Below are 19,824 nucleotides of genomic sequence, written 5' to 3' on the forward strand. Positions count from 1 at the left end.
GCATATCTGAAGTTGTTGATGTTTTTCCCAGAAATCTTAATTCCGACTTCTGAATCATCCAGGCTGACATTTTGCATGATGCATTCTGCATATAAATTAAATAAGCAAGGGGACAATATACATCCTTGTCGTACCCCTTTTCCTATGCTAAACCAATCAGTTGTTCCATATCCTGTTCTAACCCTAACTGTCTCTTCTTGAGACATGTCGCTTCTCAAGAGACATGTGAGGTGATCTGGTACTCCCATCTCTTTAAGGACTTGCCATAGTCTCTCCTTCCCACCCACCCCAAATCTCCAGGAATTTCCCAACCTGAAGCTGGCAACCCTAAACCCTGGGGAAATGGCCTAGGAGGAGGGCAGAGTTTGAGTAAGAGAAGGAACCAGCGGGCGTCCATATATGGCCTCCCCGAGGTTGCTGTCTCCTACCATCCACCTACCAGCAACTGGCCATATCCATCAGTACGAATGGGTCGGAATTTTCACCGGCAGCTCTAACTACTGATTTTAAATGCTTATAATGTAAATGTTTTATTGTGCTTTAAACGTTACTGTATTATTGACGATGATGTGACCCGCCCTGAGCCCGCTCGTGGGATGGGCGGGATACAAATACAACAAATAAATCAATAAACCAGCAGGGATACCACGTCCCAGAGTCAGCCCGCGAAGGCTGCCCTTTCCTCCAGGGGAACTGAGCCGTGTAGTGTGAAGATCCGGTTGTAAATCCAGGAAAAAGCCATGCTCTGCCTGGGAGTTGGTAACCCTGCGACCCTGTCCCTGTGCCCCTCAATGGAAGCAGTAGGCCACCACCACCCCCTCTCCCCAGCATCATGTGGTGGAGTTTGCTCCCTGTATGGGCTTCCAGATCAATTCACCCCAGTTACTAATTAATATGAACTCCTGATCTCCCTTTCAGTGCCTCCCTCCTCCCTCCCCTCCCCTCCCCTCCCCTCCCCTCCCTCTTGGGACAGAGAACAAATGAAGCTGGGGACGGCCTGTTTGGCATGCCTCCTGGCTGTTGTTGCTAGGCCCAAAGGACAAGAAAAACGAGCCAAATCACCAAACAGCCTTTCAAGCAGTGCCTGTTCCGAAATGAACAGTAAGAGCTTCCCAGAGCTGATTGTTTCCAGTTTTATAAAAAAAGAAAGAAACAAGTTTCTTCCTGGACCTCCGCATTCCAGAAAACAGGATAGCAAAACACATAAACAACAGGCCATGCGCGCTTTAATCAGTTTGACTAGTACAGACCACCTCTTCGCTGCCCTGGATTGCCAGGCAGAAGAGAGGCCCATTTCCTCCCCAACTCTCCAGACTTCGAAGGCTAGAACTGCCAGTGCCATTGGTGAGGGAGGGGAGGGACTTTTAAAATGGCAAACAGCCATTTTCTCCAGCGAACTGATCGCTGTCAGCTGGAGATCAGTTGTAAAAGCTGGGGTCATTTCGTAGAGAAAGAGGTGCAGGAGCTCATTAGCATAACTTATTTGCATATGCCACACCCCCTGACATCGCGGGAAGTGTGTCAGAAGGCAACGCCCACCGCTCAGGCTCCACTGGACTGTTCTGGATTGCTAGCTATGGGGGGGGGGGAGAACGTGCAGATCTGTCCTCGCAGAGGAGGGAGAGCTTGTACCTGAACAAACCTTGGTCTTAAAGGTGTCACTGAACTGTTTTGGACTGGGAGGCCGTGGGGAGCTCAGCAACTTACCTGGCTGCTTCTTGCTCTGACTGAGGGCTGCTGGGAGCAGGGGGGGCTCGTTGCATGTGCCCGCACCCTGGGCTCTTTACTGCCGGAGCTCCACTCCTGTGCGGTCCTGCAGGAAATGACCCCTGTGTAAAAGTAGGAGATCTCCAGGCCCCACCTGGAGGCTGACAACTCTAACTAAGGGCAGGGTGAGTATGCCTTTACTAGGGTTGCCAGCCAGCAGGTGCATCCTGCAGATCTCCCTGAATTATAGCTGGTCTTCACACTTAAGAGACTGGAGATAATAGCTGCTTTGGAGGGTAGACTCCATGGCAGGGGTGGCCGAACTTGCTTAACATAAGAGCCACATAGAATAAACATCAGATGTTTGAGAGCCGCAAGACATGAACAAATGTTACACATGTTTTTATTGGAAAATGTACACATTTGCTTGTTATTAGCATTAAATGAGACTGCCAAAAACAACAACAAATGGGGTTAAAAACAGATATTGATAATGATATTTATTTATCCAATTATATTTGTAGGGGGGGGGGCTCTTAGAACGCATTTAAAGTTAAAGTTGCTTTCTTTCTCTGCTCCCCCCCCCCCATCTTAAGCCTACCAAGGGAGGGGAACCCTGGCTGGAGAAGGGAAGACTGATCAAGGAGGCATGCCTTCCCATTGCTTCTCCAGCTGTCCTGCTGGGAGCCACAAAATATGTGTGAAAGAGGCGCATGTAGCTCCCGAGCCACAGTTTGGCCACCTCTGCTCTATGGCAATATACCCTGCTGAAGTCCCTCCTCTCCCTAAACCCCGCCTTCCCTCGGCTACACCCTCCAAATCTCCAGGAATTTCCCAACCCACCACTGAAAACCTATAAGTTGTGAGGGGCAGGCCATGAAAAGCAATAACTGATGCTGCTCAAAGAGGCGAGGAATGTCCCACCCCTGCTTTGCTTCCACGATGTGCTTCTCTTTACCTTAAGTGCGGAGACGTTTTGCAGCACAGAAGGAGCTTGGCTTCCTCTAGACAAGAGACCTCTGGAGATGTAGGCTGTTTCTACAGGGATATTTTGCTCTACTGTAGCTCCCGGCACTATTGGGGGGGGCGCTTTGGGGGCATCCTTTATTTCTCCAGCTTACGTGTTTCCCCCACGTTGCTGTGATCTTTCCCAAATCTGATTTGGTACAGAACAAAGTCTGAGTCATGTGCATGCACCATGAAAGCTTATACATCCAGAATAAAACTCTGTTGGTCTTAAAGGTGCCACTAGACTCAAACTTTGTGCTGAACTGCAGGCTGTGGGAGGTCGGTAGTTCAGCGGTTTGAGACCCGAGTGTGCCGCATGACGGAGTGAGCTCCCGTCTCTAGTTCCAGCTCCTGCCAACCTAGCAGTTCAAAAGCAAGAAATTGCAAGTAGATAAATAGGTACCACTTTGGTGGGAAGGTAACAGCGTTCCGTGCGCCTTGGTGTTTAGTCATGCCGGCCACATGACCATGGAAACATCTTTGGACAGCGCTGGCTCTTCGGCTTTGAAACGGAGATGAGCACCGCAACCCTAGAGTCAGACTCGACTGGCTTTCGAGCAAGGGAAACCTTTACCTTTACTTACAACCTTTGGTGTAGTGGTTAAGTGCGCGGACTCTAATCTGGGAGAACCGGGTGATTCCCCACTCCTCCACTTGCACCTGGCTGGACGACCTTGGGAAAGCCGTAGTTCTGATAAGAGCTGTCCTTGAAAAACAGCAGTTTCTGTCAAGAGCTCTCTCAGCCCCACCTACCTCACAGGGTGTCTGTTGTGGGGAGGGGAAGGGAAAGGAGTTTGTAAGCCGCTCTGAGACACCTTTGGGTAGTGAAGGGCGGGGTATAAATCCAATCTCCTCTTCTCTTCTTCTCCTTCTTCTGGGAAAATCGCAGTTGATGCACCTTCCTCCCTCCTTCCTTGGAACTGGAATCTACTTAGCAGGTCAGCCGGCAAATGCTCCCTGTTGTTGAAAAGATAGCCCCCCCCCCCCCTCCAGTGCTGCAGAGCAATTGCTTGACAGATCCCTGCACACAAAAGAGACCCATTCTGGGACTTTGAGAGCCAGTTTGGTGTAGTGGGTAGGAGTGCGGACTCTAATCTGGGAGAACCGGGTTTGATTCCCCACTCCTCTACATGCAGCTGCTGGTGTGACCTTGGGTCAGTCACATATTCTTTCAGAGCTATTCTCTCACGAGCAGTTCTTAGGAGAGCTCTCTCAGCCCCATCTACCTCCCATCGCTACCACCTGGAGATCAATTCTAAGATTGATAGAGGCTGGCAACCCTATTCCACGTCATTGGACTATGCACCACTGACCACTTCTCTGAAATACTATTTGCCGTGTGGGTGTGGGAGAGGAAAAAATGGATTCCGGGTTTTGAGCTCATTGGGGACAGCTCTGGCTGGCAGAATTGGATATTTGGGGAGCTGTATAGGCATTGCTGAAGACAGGACAAGGCCCCCCAAGTTTAGGAACATAGCAGGTAAAAGCACCTCTGCCTCCATGTACAAAGATAATCATTGGCCCCGGTCACACGGAGCATTAGCCACGCTACAGAGACGGAAGATAGGCAGATTTTCCGGGCGTGATCACAGTGCCTCATTTGGGAAGCGTAGAGCTCCCGTGGCTCACCCGAGGCTTCCTGCTCCATCTATTATTGTAATTCCCAAACAAGGCAAAGATCCAGCCCAGCCAGCCTCCTACCACCCTATTTTTGAACACAGACTTCAAAATTTTCACTACAATCTTAGCTTCCAGACTAAAATCCTTCATAACAAATTATATTGAACAAGATCAAGTTGATTTCATGCCAGACGTGACATCGCGGAAAATACTCACAATTCTCAACCATTGCACTTCCAATAAAATTCCAGCCGCTTTTCTGTCCCTGGATTTGGAAAAAGCTTTTGATTCAGTGGAAGTCATATATTTACAACAAATGCTCCAGAAGATGGGCTTCGGAGACAAATTTCTAAATGCTATCGCCAACAGCCCCGCCCCCCCCCCCCCGCATTTTCCGGCCCGTATGACCGGGGCCTTAATTCTCTTTAAAAACAGAAGATTCTGAGCCTCGAACCCTCCCCTCCGGTTGCCCTGGAAATAGGGTTGCCAGTCTCCAGGTGGCACCTGGAGATCTCCTGCTATTACAGTTGATCTCCAGACAACCAAGATCAGTCCCCCTGGAGAAAGTGGCTGCTTCAGAGGGTGGACTCCGTGGCATTACACCCTGCTGAGGCCCCTCCCCTCCCCAAACCTCTCCCCAGGCTCCGCCCCCAAAATCTCCACATATTTCCCAACCTGGAGCTGGCAACCCTGCCTGGAAGTCATGGCCCTAAGCACATAGGAAGGCACCAAAAGGCCTCCCATGGATGCACGAAGGCACTCTGCACATGCTCAGTAGAACCCTCTGTTCCTTTCACATGAGCCAAAGGCACCGAAAGAGGCTGTGGGCCTTTGCCTGATGGGTTCGTATTAAGAGTGGGGCATAAAATTAGGAAAGGAACCCTCCCTGCTCAAGAGGAGAGGCGAAAGTGCAGGCTGGAGACTCCTCCACCTTCCTGAAATATTTTTCTCCCCCCCCCCTTTTTTGTATGGAACTTCCAGTGAAGAATTCTGGGCACCTGAAAGCCTGCCTGTTTGTGATATTGCGGTTTCGTCCTATTCGAAAGATGCTGGATGTTTTTTTCCCCTTTGGCCCGACGGATCTATCTATAATACGTTGGGGTTTTTCAGGGATACAATAGGAAAGGATGCTGATGTTGCCACGGCGACAGGCCCTCCTTTCAGGGGCGGTTCCTGGGATGGCTGATGTCGGGGGGGGGGGGAGAGGGCGGAGCAAGGATGATCGGGAAGCGGTTCCTCTCGGCGCGGAGATCTCCGCATCCCAAGCTGGCATCGGGAGGCAAAGGCACCAACCTGGCGCCAGCTGACTGTTGCAGCTGGTGGGACCCGAGGCCACCCCTCTTCCCTGCATCTCTTTCCTTTCCATCCACCCCCCCAACCCTGCTCTCCTTCCTGTGCCTCTTCCACGCTCCTCCTCCTCTCCACCCCTTCATCTCTCTTCCTCCACCCTCTTTGTCAAGCCCCAGTGCCTCCAGGTAAGCCTTTGGGGCCCCGATCCGGGAGGCGGTGGTGGTTCTAGAATAGCCCCCCTTCACTGACTCCCCACATGGTGCTCACCCTCCTTGTCTCTGCATACAAACTGTGCCGCCTAGCGATGGCCAACCCTGAGACTCTGGCAGCAGTGCCCATCTACGAGGGCATGTGGGCACAAAGTCCTGGGCCGTACCAGGAGGTCTCCCCTGGGGTGAGCACCGACATCCAAGCCGCTCTGCACAGAATCCTGCCCGACTTGCACCAAGCCATTTCTGCCATCAAGCAAGCTGCTGGCCCCAAAGACCTCCAGGCTGGCATGGCAGAGGTCCTGACGCTGGTGGAAGAAGCCTGGGTGATGCCCACGGTGGGCAGGGAAGTCGCCAAGGGTCTGTGCGACGGGATTCGTCTGGAGGGAGGCCTGGACCTGCTGCTCTCCTTCCTTCAGTCGGCGGATCTGGAGACCAAGTGCCAAGCCGGGAAACTGCTGGAGCAGATCCTGGTGGCTGAGAATCGGTGAGCTGAGAAGGGGAGGGGGGGCTGAGGGAGTGGCTGCAGGGGTGGCCGGGGGTGGGTGGGACGGTGGGACGCCCAACACATGGAGGTGGTCAGTGTGCCAGCAATGCTGATGCACAGAGACAACTGACTATCCTCAGTGGCTAAGTAGGTGAGACTCAAATTATTGTAGCTGTTCTTTAACGGAAGTTTATTTTTATTTACTTACGTCATTTGGATTCCACTTTCCTCACTGAGTCAGATATACTTAACACAGGAGGCGGCATCTGACAAACAGTGCAATTGGGTTTTGTACTGCCAAAACCTGAAAACCAGCGGAAATCTGACACAGAGCCAAAATGACCCAGAAACGAAGCACGAGGAATATGCAAGCTTTCTGGTGTGACAGAATTCTGTTCCTAACCAAAGCTGCGGTACAAAACTAACCCGGTTCCCTGTTCTGCTTCACTCTGAACTGATCCACTTGAATCAGCCCTTGCCCCCAAACCCTGAAGTGAATATCTAGTGCAGCCAGGATTTGGTGGGCAACTCTGCTTTGGTACTCTGTAAGGTTGCCAAACTCCAGGTGGGGGCTGAAGATCTCCTGGGATTACAACTGATCTCCAGGCGACAGAGATCGGGTCACCTGGAGAAAATGGCTGCTTTGGGGGGGGTGGACTCTATGGCATTATATCCCACTGGAGTCCCCTCCCCTCTCCAAACTCCACCGCCCCCAGGCTCTGTCCCCACCCCAAATCTCTAGAAATTTCCCAACCCATAGCTGGCAACCCTGGTACTCTGGCATCCAAACTGCCTGGTTAGTCCGTACGGCACGTTTTGGGAGTGACATTGAAATGCCACATGGGAGAAGAAAACACACAGTTTAGTGGGAGGTGCTATTGGGTAGCTGCACATCTGAGGTCATCGTTAGAGCTCTTTGTGCAAGATGTTCTCTGAGCCAGGGACGAGAGTTAACGTTCTGTGCTTGGGCAGCTGGCTCATACCGTAGCCACTCCCCCCCCCCCCCGCACATACAAACCCAAGACAGACACGTGTGGGTAGAGGGAGAGGAAGACAGCAGAGATGCTGTGGCTTTCATTGTAGCCAAGGTATAAGGGAGTGGGCGGCTGTGAATTGTCAGGCAGAGTGAGAAAAGCTGTGTGTGTCTCTGGGGGCGTGTAAAGTGCCCTCAAGTCACAGCCGACCTATGGTCGCCCACTAGGGGTTTCAAGGCAAGAGGCCAACAGAGGTGTTTTGCCTTTGCCTGGTGGTCTTCTGTCCAAATACTAACCAGGGGCGACCCTGCTTCGCTGCTGAGAGCAGTCTCACCTGGGCCATCCTAGAACTTGAAAAATCCTCCCCAGCGGCCACGTTTCCGTTAGGAGCCTTTCGTTTTCATATTGTGGCACAGTAACTGTGTCTTGCAGTAGCGGTGAAATGTCCTGGGTTCTAGAGGCATGTAGTGATCAGCTCATAGTTTATTAGTGATTTCAACTTAACTCTAAGACAACTCTAGCATGCATGCAAAACACCGCACCCCCCCACACACACACTCCCCCCCCCATGGTAAGCTATTTACATAACATTACTACTTGATTGGTTTATTCCAGAGTCCTCGTCGGCTATTGTTCTTGTGCTCTAAGCTCGGCCAGTCTCTAGGGTGATTCAATCAGGGATGATTCAATTCCAATACATAATAAGTGGGCTCCTGAAAATTTTGGGAATCCGTGTCTTAAAAGGTGTAGCAGATGGGGCTGCCAGCCTCCAGGTGGGGCCTGGAGATCTCCCTGAAGGACAGCTGCCCCCCAGACGGCAGAGGTCAGCCCCCCTGGAGAAAACAGCTGTTCCGGAGGGTGGACTCTGTGACATTATTCCCCGCCGAGGACCCTGCCATTTCCAAACCTTGCCCTTTCTAGGATCCACCCCCAAATCTCCAGGAATTTCTCGGGCTGGAGCTGGCAGCCCTCGTGCTAGTAGATGCCCCCGTCCAGTCCCCCGACTATGCGGCGTCTGACTGAGGACGGGTGTCAGGGTGAGGTTGACAACCTACCGGCAGGTGCTAGAGGTCTCCTGGAATGACAACTGATCTCCGGACTGCTGCATAGATAGCTTATTTATGGCCCCGGTCACATGGGCCAGATAACGTGGTGGTGGGGGAGGCGTGGCTGTTCACCCCAGAGCAAAATAAAGCACGGTAGCCCGATCACACGGTCCCCTGAGTCTCCGTGCTTAGGCTGTTGGCTGGTGATCACATGGCAATGCTGCAGCGTGGCAAAGAAGCGGCGTGATCACACAAGCGTTTCATGTTTGTGCACAGTTCCGCGGAGCAGCACTGCTTTCAGTTTCATGTTTGTGCACATGCGCTTACGAAAAACATCCAGTTTGTGATGGGATGTGGACGGGCGCCAGATGCCATGGGATACTAACACTCCCGTGATCAGACGCCCGCCCGTGCCATGCGTTTTCTGGATATTAGTGCACTTTCTTTGGTACTTTTTAACTCCACATCTTTGGCAGGACGCCACGGGTTGGCCATGGGTGCGCTACGCTTCCCAGATGTTGCGGTGTGATCACGCCCCGAAAATCCGCCTGACATTTGTGCCTTTCATGCAGCAAATCCTCCGTGTGACCGGGGCCTACAATTGATTTATTTAAAATATTTATTCCACTTCTCCTGGAGAAAACGACTGCCTTGGCAGGTGGACTGTATGGTATGATACCCTGCTGAGCCCCTACCCTCCCTAAAGCCCACCCTCCCAGGCTGCACTCTTGAATCTCTAGACCTTCCTAAATTCAGAGGTGGCCACCTTATCTCAATGGAGTGGGGTCACCCGTGGGACTGTTTGGATCCCCCGCTTGAGGATTACTCAGGGAGAACTCCCGGAAACCCGGCATGGACTCCGGTCACATAAAAGAGGGCTCTGCTAAGAGAGGTCTTCGCTGTTCTCTGTGGAAGACGCCACACCCCTTAGCCAGGCTCTCTCCTACTTGCCAGCCAATGCTTCCTCTAATAGGGCTGCCAAGTGGGGGCGGGGGGCGGGTAAACCCCCACTTTGGAGGCCCGATTTCCGCCGCCGCGGAATCGGGGCCTGGGGGGAACCCCACCCCCCGAAGCGCAGCGTGGCTGCGTCACAGGAAGTGACGCAATCACGTAGATCACGTTGGGGGCGTGGCCCCAATCGTTGGAGGGAAAACTCTATGGTTTTCCCTCCAACGATTGGGGCCACGCTCCCAACATGCTTTACTTAATGCGTCACTTCCTGTGATGTTCTGGTGGCTTCGCGCGTGCGCGCACACATCCAGAAGCAGCTCCCGGACCCCGGCGACGCTCCCCCGCTGGTGAGTACGATTGACTTGGCAACCCTATCCTCTAAGCTGTGGAGTCTTGTGAGCCAAAATCCTACTTTGTGAGCTCCTGGCATTTAAGCTGTGAGCAGGTGATTTGGCTGCTGCATAATTTAGTTTGCTCTGGAGCCATCCTTCCTGAGCGGAGACAGAAAATGTGTGAGCCAGAGGCTAAAAAAACTGTGAGCTAGCTCACACTAACTCAGCTTAGAGGGAACACAGCTGCCAGCCCCGCCTGCTTCCTGCGGGCTGAATGCAAACCACGACTGTGGTTTGGTGTGTTCCTGTGAGAGGCCAAGGAGCATTAGCTAATGGCTTGGCTGCATCCTCTGATGCTATGCGCCGCCTGTTCTCAGTCAGGCATGGAGGTTTTGCAGCCTGAGAGTGCCAGGCCCCTTTTAAAAAAATGAGCAAATTTCTAGCCCCTCCCCCACTTGCTGCCATGTTGGAAATGGCTGTGAGAAGAGAGCCGGTCGGCCACTCCCTCCTCTGGCCAGTGGCTGTGGTGGGGTTGAGCGGAAGGCACCTGACTGGCCCTCCTTGGGCCACTTTGAAATTTCTTCCTCCAAAACCTAGATTGTGGGACTCATCCCTTGAACCCTGTGGAAAGGAGTTGCTAAGGTTGCCAGCAATGCTCCCTCTAAGCTGTGGAGTCTTGCGAGCTAAAATTCTATTTTGTGAGCCACTGGCATTAAAGTTGTCAGTGAGCCATTTGTCTACTGTATACATTAGTTTGCTCTGGAGCAGTGTTCCCTCTAAGCTGAGTTAGTGTGAGCTAGCTCACAGTTTTTTACCCTTTATGCATGTATTTATGAATGTGTGTCATTGTAAAATAAGGAATACTGACCACTGAGGATGGCCCGAAGGGGCCGAAACGCATATGGTCCTTAGGTCAAATGTTTTACCCATCTATTGGATATTTACAGGGGTCATTTCGGAGAGAAAGAGGTGCAGGAGCTTATTAGCATAACTTATTTGCATATGCCACACACCCCGACATCACCAGAAGTGTGTCAGAAGGCAACGCCCACCGCTCAGGCTCCACTGGACTGTTTTGGATTGCTAGTTATTGGGGGGGTGGGGAACGCGCAGATCTGTCCTCGCAGAGGAGGGAGAGCTTGTACCTGAATAAAACTTGGTCTTAAAGGTGCCACGGGACTGTTTTGGACCGGGGGGCCGGGGGGGGGGCTCTGCAGCTTACCTGGCTGCTTCTTGCTCTGACTGAGGGATGCTGGGAGCAGGGGGTGGGGCTTGTTGCATGTACCCACCCCCTGGGCTCTTTACTGCCGGAGCTCCGCTCCTGTGCGCTCCTGCAGGAAATGACCCCTGGATATTTATAACAATCAGTTCTGAATGAAATATGTTCTTTGAGTCTGATATTTAGACTTCTCTTTTAACCTTTTAATGTTTTATTTATGTGTACACCTTAATAAACGTTTGTATATTTTAAATTTTAATTTACCTGTAGCTTGACCCTGTTAGATCGCAGCTTAAAACAGCAGTCCAGGGGATCAAGGCTCCGATTTGATTAAGAAAGGCAAATATTTTGGCTCTTTTCAGTTCAGAGACAAGACAGCTCAGTGGGAACATGCTAGAGGTTTACGAAATTATGCATGCGATGGAGAAAGTGGATGGAGGTAGCTTTTTCTCCCTCTCCCCAAATACTGAAACCAGGAGGCAACCAATGATAGGCAATAGCTTTGAGACAGAAAAAAGGAAAGGCTTCTTTACTCAGTAATTAAGGTGCGACATTCACTGCCCGTGGACATAGTGAGAGCTTTAAAAGATAAATTGATGGCTAATACCTAGTAGCCATGGTGATTAAACGGAACTTCCATGGTCAGAAGAAATCTCTCTGAACGCTGGTGGCTGGGGGAGGCAAGGACAGTCAGAAACGTTGGCTTCTGGGTCTTCCAGGGGCACCTGGTTGGCCACTGTGGGAAACAGGCTGCTGGGAAGTTCCTGGAGATTTGGGGGTGAGGCTTGGAAAGGAGTTTGGGGAGGGGAGGGACCTCAGGGGGATATAATGCCAGAGAACCCACCCTCCAAAGCAGCCATTTTCTCCAGGAGAACTTATCTGTGTTGTCTGGAAATCAATTGCAATTCTGGGAACTCTCCAGGCCCTGCCTGGAGGTTGGCAGCCATTGGTGTTGGATTAGATGATGCACTAGTTTTCCCCAGTTGGGGTCCCATGCCACTGCAAACTTTCTCCAATATCTTCCACTCCTGTCTGCCTTCCCATTAGCAGGAACAGGGCTGTTCTCTAACCCGATCCAGTTTGCAAATAATACAGATCGCGTTTTCTGCCTATGCCTGTAATCACCACTGCCATCACTGGAGCTTAATGCGCACTAACCGAGTTGTTGCACTAGGCTGCCTCTCTGCAAATGAAACCCCCCCCCCCCCGAACTGAAAGGGGGGGGTCTTCTAAACCAGCCAGTTTGGTGTAGTGGTTAGGAGTGTGGACTCTAATCTGGGAGAATTATAGAATCATAGAGTGTTAGAGTTGGAAGGGACCTTGCAGGTCAGTTGGGTTTGATTCCCCACTCTTCCACATGCAGCGGCTGGTGTGACCTTGGGTCAGTCACAGTTCTTTCAGAACTATTCTGTTGGTGTCTGTTGTGGGGAGGGGGAGGGAAAGGAGACTGTAAGCTGCTCTGAGATGCTGCCTTCGAGTAGTGAAGGGTGGGGTATAAATCCAATCTCCTCCTCCCCCTCCTCTTGTCTGACTAGCTGGTTTAGAAGTTCCTTTCAGTTCAGGAATGTTCCTTCTTCCATTAAGACAGAATGCATCAGTGTCTAGAGGTTTTGGTGAAATATAAAGCTACCTTGAGAAGGGTGTCTCTCCTCCCTCAGGCTGAGAAGGGCTCATCTAGCCACACCTCAGAGACAGCTGTCCAGCAGGGGCTTCTCTCATTGGGGAAAGGAGAGCCTCCACTCTTAAGTTTTTAAAGCTCTTCTGTTATGCAGCTTGTTCATGTCTTTAACCGCACACCCATGTATAAAAGATGCTAATAGCAGAGCTTTGTTAGAACAGTTTTACATTAGGGTGTGTGTAAAGTGCCGTGGAGTCACACAGCTGACTTATGGTGACCCCTCATGGGGTTTTCAAGGCAAGAGATTCAGCAGCGCTGGGTGGGCATTGCATCTGCAGAGACTTCCTTGGTGGTCTCCCATCTAAGTAAAAGGTAAAGGTAAAGGTTCCCTTGCTCGAAAGCCAGTCGAGTCCGACTCTAGGATTGCGGTGCTCATCTCCGTTTCAAAGCCGAAGAGCCAGCGCTGTCCGAAGACGTTTCCGTGGTCATGTGGTCGGCATGACTAAACACCAAGGCGCACGGAACGCTGTTACCTTCCCACCGAAGTGGTACCTATTTATCTACTTGCAATTTCCTGCTTTCGAACTGGCAGGAGCTGGAACTAGAGATGGGAGCTCACTCCATCATGCGGCACCCGGGTCTCGAACTGCTGAACTACTCACCTTCCACAGCCTGCAGTTCGGCGTCTTAACCACTTGAGCCACCGCAGCTCCATCTAAGTACTGACCTCAGATTCTGAGATCTGATGAGACTGGGCTATGGTATACCATTCCTCACCAATGCTCCCTCTAAGCTGTGGAGTCTTGTGAGCAAAAATTCTACATTGCGAGCTACTGGCATTAAAGCTGTGAGTGAGTGATTTGGCTGCTGCATAAATTAGTTTGCTCTGGAGCCGTCCTTCCTGAGCTAAGACAAAAAATGTGTGAGCCAGAGGCTAAGAAACTGTGAGCTAGATCACACGAACTCAACTTAGAGGGAACAGTGTTCCACACCCAAGTTTTACATTGACAGGGTTGAAAACGTCTTTCCAAAAAAATGTTTCCAATTGCCAAAATGTTCACAAGAGGCAGAGAGAGATGGGCCCAAAACTTCATTTGCAGTGGAATGATAAAATCTTTTTCAGCTGCAAGAAATAGCCATCTTTTATTTCTTTATTTGGAGGATGTCTCTGCTGCCCAAGGGTCATTTCGTAGAAAAAGAGGTGCAGGAGCTCATTAGCATAACTTATTAGCATAACTTATTTGCATATGTCACACCTCTGACATCACCGGAAGTGTGTCAGAAGGCAACTCCCACTGCTCAGGCTCCACGGGACTGTTTTGGATTGTTAGCTATTGGGGGGGGGGGGAATGGGCAAATCTGCCCTCACAGAGGAGGGAGAGCTTGTACCTGACTAAAACGTGCTCTTAAAGGTGCCACTGGACTGTTTTGGATTGCTAGCTATGGGGGGAGGGGAATGCACAGATCTGCCATCACAGAGGAGGGAGAGCTTGAACCTGAAGGTGGGCGTGGGGGGGCTCTGCAACTTACCTGGCTGCTTTTTGCTCTGCGTGGCCCGACTGAGAGCTGCTGGGAGCAGGGGGCGGGGCTTGTTGCATGTGCCTGCCCCCTGGGCTCCTTACTGCCGGACCTCCCCTGTGCGCTCCCGCAGGAAATGACCCCTGCTGCTGCCTCTCCGTTTTCCGAACATTACATTTCACTTTTTTTTGGATTTTGTGTGGGACTTGTACGCCTCTTTCTTGTTGTCTGTGCAGCAGAGTGCACTTTGGAGGGGAACACCATGTCCTCTCTCTGGATTCAGGGGGTGAGCGGGGAGGGGGGAGGCCCTCCCTTCCGGGGGCTACTGGTTTGTTCTCTCCCTCAAACCGCAAAGCACATTTTCATCTTAAGCCACAAACGAGCTGGAGCTGGCCTTGGGACCAGCCACAGGGCAGCCTGTGGCCCTCAACGGGGTGTGCCACTGAGAGAGGCACATTTGATGCCACCTGGGAAAGGCTGGTTCGGCCCCTTCCCTGGGCCAGGTGTACTTTGAAGAGCCTGCTGGGGAGGCTAATTGGGAAAATGCATTACGCTCCTGTTAATGGAGAGAACACCTCACCCTGGAGAGTGTTTGAATCCATCGGATGGCTTCCTGGAACCAGGATGTGTGCCTCCTAGAGAAGAAAGGAAAAAAAGAAAACCACACACACCCCTTCTTCTACACAGGGTGGGCTGCAGAGGCGGGTGGGGGAGCCGCTTCGTTCCAGGAACAGCCTGTGCCACAACTCCTGCGGCTGCATGCTGGCTGCTCATCTCTGCCCCCCTTGGGAACGGCTGGCTTGTGCCAAGCGATGCCAGCTCCAAAGGCAGAAGGCGCAGGAATCAGGGACCCCGTGGAGATGATTCTGGTGGGACCGTGGCAGGGACGGAGGCCCGATTCCCCAGACACACCAGGCAGGCTAAATCGTATTGATGAGCCCTCTCCCAGGCCTTTTGGGACCCCTTCCCCTGTGCTGCTCCAGCGGGCCCAGGGAGTGCATCGTACTCCATGGAGGGAGGAGCACAACTAGGACAATGTTCCCTCTAATTTTTCTCCTCTACTGAGTGGAGCACTTCACATCCTGAGCAATGTTCCCTCTAAGCTGTGGAGTCTCGTGAGCAAAAATCCTACTTTGTGGGCTACCGGCATTAGAGCACTTACAGCATTACCAAATGAGAAGGGAGCACTCACTGGAGAAGACCCTGATGCTGGGAAAGATTGAAGGTCAAAGAAGACGGGGACGGCAAAGGATGAGATGATTAGACAGTGTCATAGATGCAATGAACATGAAATTGAGGCAACTTCAGAGGACGGCGGAAGACAGGAAGGCCTGGCGGGATCTGGTCCATGGGGTCGCGAAGAGTCGGACTCGACTGTGCGGCTGAACAACAACAAAGCATTAGAGTTGTGAGCGAGCGATTTGGCTGCCGCATAAATGAGTTTGCTCTGGAGCCATCCTCCCTGAGCTAAGACGAAAATGGGTGAGCCGGAGGCCTAAGAACTGTCATTCCAGGAGATCTCCAGGCCTCACCTGGAGGTTGGCAACACTACACATGCTTAGTAACAGGCTCGGGGGGGGAGGGTTAATTCCAGGTTTGGAAACTGCCAGGGATTTGGGGGTGGAGATTGAGGAAGGTGTGGTTTGGGAAGGGGAGGCACCTCAGTTGGGTGTAATGCCATAGAGTCCACGCTTCCAAAGCAGCCATTTTCTCCAGGGGAGCTGATCTCTGTCGCCTGGAAATCAATTGTAATTCTAGGATGTCTCCAGGCTCCACTTGGAAGCTGGCAACCCTGTCCATAGTACAGAATTGTGCCGTTAGTTAAGGAACCTGTGGAATTCACTGCCCCAGAATGTGATGGGAGCTAGTGACTGAGATGGCTGTCAAGGGAGCTTAGACAAATTCATGGAGCCAGAGAGATCCACTAAAGGCTCTTAGCTGTGATGGGCAAAAGGAACTTCCATGTTCAGAGGCAGTGAATCTCTGACTCCGAGTTGCTGTGGGCAGAGAACAACAGCACATGTAACGACTGCTAGAATCTTGTATGCTAAATATTGGAGAAAAGAAGAAACACCTTCAAAAGAAGAAATAATTTACAAATGTCTAGAAACGGCTGAGATGGACAAATTGACTTTGCTATTACAAGGCAAGAGGGAAGATATTTTCTTTTTTCTTTTTTCTTTTAAATATTTTTATTGGTATATTAAGAACAGTATATAAACGCATCATATATAATTTGTTTAACATTACTCTACAGTACTACCTATGGTTATCAAATGACAGGGAAGATATTTTCAAGAAAACATGGTCAAGACTCTATAAAGGGATTGGGTGGTGCCTTAAGCAATATATGTTATAACCTTTAAGAAATGCCAATAGAATTAGAAATAGAAATGTTTATTAGTATACCTACATATATATATAAAATAATAGAACAGGTGCAAAAATCACTACTACTATACAAAAAAAGGAAATCTTGAACACAAACGGAATGTATTCCTATCCACTGTTCGTTTTGGGGTTTTTTTTGTTATTGTGTGTTGATGTTTGTGTTGCTATTATGTGTTGGAAAATAAAACTATTTTGAGGGGGGGGGGAAGAGAACAAGAGCACTAGGGGGAGAGTTTGGCCTCCATATCCCTGCTATAGGGTTGCCCACCTTCATAAGAACATAAGAGACACCAATGTTGGATCAGGCCAAAGGCCCATCCAGTCCAACACTCTGTATCACACAGTGGCCAGAAATACCAGTGCCATCAGGAGGTTCACCAGTGGGGCCAGGACATTAGAAGTTAGGGTTGCCAAATCTTCTCCCCCCCGCGGCGGGGGAGTGTCGCCGCGGTCCGGGAGTCGTCCCGATGTGCGCGCGCGCGCCGGCAGCACGTCGCCGGAAGTGACGGGCGACGTGCTGACGTTGGGGGCGTGGCTGAGCTCGTCGGAGGGGAAAACCATATGGTTTGCTGCGTCACCTCTGGTGACGCAGCTTGGGGGGCGGGGTTCCCCCCGGGCCGGAATTCCCCTGTGGCGGAAATCGGGCCGCGGAAGCGGGGAGTTCCCCGCCCCCCGGCCCGATTTGGCAACCCTATTAGAAGTCCTTCCACTGTTGACCCCCCCAAGCACCAAGATGACAGAGCATCACTTGCCCCAGAGTCCCTATCTATCCCTTGTGGCTAATAGCCACTGATGGACCTCTGCTCCATATGCCTATCTAATTCCCTTTTGAAGCCGTCCATGCTTCTAGCCTCCAGATAATGCTGGGATCCTTCCGGAATCTCCAAGGGGGAAATGGCTGCTTTGGAGAGTGGAATCTATGGCATTACACCCCACTGAGGACCCCCTCCCTTCCCCAAGCCCTGCCCACCCCAAGGCTCCACCCCCAGTTTTCTATTTCTCAGTTTAGAGCTGGCAACTATAGTCTACTCCCAAATCTCCAGAAATTTCCCAACCCCGATCTGGCCTTCATACTTGTGGTCTATTCAGGGTGTTTGTGGGAAGGCAGAATGCTGGACTTGGGTGACCGTGGGCCTGATCTAGCAGGGGGGGTTCACGTGTTCTAAGGAAGCCTTTTCTTTTCTGCTGTGCTCCTGTCAGGCCTGTTCACAGGCAGCGGAGAGGAATGGTTTCTGGCGACAAAGAAGCCGCCGGGACCCACAGAAGCAGTGCCAAGAGGGTGGGGGTGACACAAGAGTCTCTGACGATATATCTGCATGATGATCCTATCCTCGAATGGTGACTCAGGACAATGCCCAAGGGCCACCGTCGCCTTTCTTGGGACAGAAGTGATAGACCAAGCAGGCCCTGGCTCTGGATTTAGAATCCCAGATGAGTGGAACTGGGCGTCTGCCCAATACCTGCTCTTGCTTGGCTGCCAAATTGACAGCAAGGTCAACGTCAGCGGCACACAGAGGGAACACGAGGCTTCCCGAAAAGCTTGTCTCATCCACTTCCCAGAAAATGCAGCCAGTCTGAAAGTCTCCCTCTGGTGGGACACAGTCTTCCTTCCTCGGGTTGCCAGCTCCAGGTTGGGAGATTACTGGAGATTTGGGGGGGAAGCTTTGGAGGGGGAAATTTGGGGAGGAGTTTCACCTCAAATCTATGGTATACCATACTGTCAGACCTCTGAAATGGCCATTATCTCCAGGTAGTGTTGCCAACTCCACGTTGGGAAATACTTGGAGATTTTGGGGGGTGGAACCTGAGGGGGGCGGGGTTTGAGGAGGGGAGGTACTTTGATAGGGTATCGTGCCATGGAGTCCACCTTCCAAAGTGGACATTTGCTCCAGGTGAACTGATCCCTATCACCTGGAGATCAGTTGTAATAGTAGGAGATCTCCAGCTACCACCTGGAGGTTGGTAACCCTATATCCAGGGGAACTAAACTCTGTAGTCTGGAGATGAGTTGTAAGTCTGGGAGATCTCCAGGCCAAACCTGGGGGCTATACAAATGTGAGATCACGGGATAGGTTGTATGTAAACAAAAAACAACCGTGATATTATTATGCAATCTAGTCAATAATAATTATTAAGCATTTAGAGTATGGTACAAATTACAAGGAGCTGCGGTGGCTCAAGTGGTTAAGATGCTGAACTGCAGGCTGTGGAAGGTCAGTAGTTCAGCAGTTCGAGACCCGGGTGCCGCATGACGGAGTGAGCTCCCATCTCTAGTTCCAGCTCCTGCCAACCTAGCAGTTCGAAAGCATGAAATTGCAAGTAGATAAATAGGTACCACTTCGGTGGGAAGGTAACAGCGTTCCGTGCGCCTTGGTGTTTAGTCATGCCGGCCACATGACCACGGAAACATCTTCGGACAGCGCTGGCTCTTCGGCTTTGAAACGGAGATGAGCACCGCAACCCTAGAGTCGGATTCAACTGGCTTTCAAGCAAGGGAACCTTTACCTTTACCTTACAAATTACAAAACACGTTCCAGTACAAAATATACAAATCTTTAAAGTGTCCTCGTAAACCAAACTGTCCGTGCTCGAAATTCCTCTGTATAATGCAGCTCAAAGTGGCTTTACACAGTCCTTCTTTGACGCAGATATTAATTATTCCAAATATCTGATCAACTGTCATGACTTCTTTGAGCTGCATTATACAGGGGAATTTTGAGCACGGATAGTTTGGTTTACGAGGACACTTTAAATATGTGTATATATTTTGTATTGGGATGTGTTTGCAATTTGTGCCCTAATATGAATGCTTAATAATAACTATTGAATAGGTTGCATATGATCAACTGTCATGACTTCTTTGAGCTGCATTATACAGGGGAATTTTGAGCACGGATAGTTTGGTTTACGAGGACACTTTAAATATGTGTATATATTTTGTATTGGGATGTGTTTGCAATTTGTGCCCTAATATGAATGCTTAATAATAACTATTGAATAGGTTGCATCAAGAAGACAGAGCATCACTTGCCCCAGAGCCCCTAGCTATACCTTGTGGCTAATAGCCACTGATGGACCTCTGCTCCATATGCTTATCTAATTCCCTTTTGAAGCCGTCCATGCTTGTAGCACCCACCACTTCCTGTGGCAGTGAATTCCATGTGTTAATCACTCTTTGGGTGAAGAAGTACTTCCTTTTATCCGTTCTAACCCGACCGCTCTGCAGTTTCATGGAGTGCCCACGAGTTCTTGTATTGTGAGAAAGGGAGAAAAGTACCTCTTTCTTTACCTGCTCTTTCCCATGCATAATCTTATAAACCTCGATCATGTCACCCCTCAGTCGTCTTTTCTCCAAGCTAAAGAGCCCTAAGCGCTTTAACCTTTCCTCATAGGGAAAGTGTTCCAACCCTTTTATCATTCGAGTTGCCCTTTTCTGCACTTTTTCCAAAGCTAT

At 50.8% G+C, this 19,824-nt stretch overlaps 1 protein-coding gene across 1 annotated transcript in view; it reads left to right on the top strand.

The window, feature by feature from the left end:
• Positions 1-5,873: 5,873 nt before the first annotated feature.
• The window catches only part of SARM1 (sterile alpha and TIR motif containing 1), a 43,448-nt gene continuing 29,497 nt past the window's right edge, over positions 5,874-19,824 (top strand). The window contains exon 1 of the mRNA XM_015421894.1: positions 5,874-6,321. Within this exon, the coding sequence (XP_015277380.1) occupies positions 5,882-6,321 (440 nt within the window). The 5' untranslated portion in view covers positions 5,874-5,881. The remainder of the gene's footprint in view (positions 6,322-19,824) is intronic.

Source organism: Gekko japonicus, unplaced genomic scaffold (assembly GCF_001447785.1).
Source record: "Gekko japonicus isolate JY-2015 unplaced genomic scaffold, Gekko_japonicus_V1.1 scaffold21, whole genome shotgun sequence".
NCBI classification, from domain to species: Eukaryota; Metazoa; Chordata; class Lepidosauria; order Squamata; family Gekkonidae; genus Gekko; species Gekko japonicus.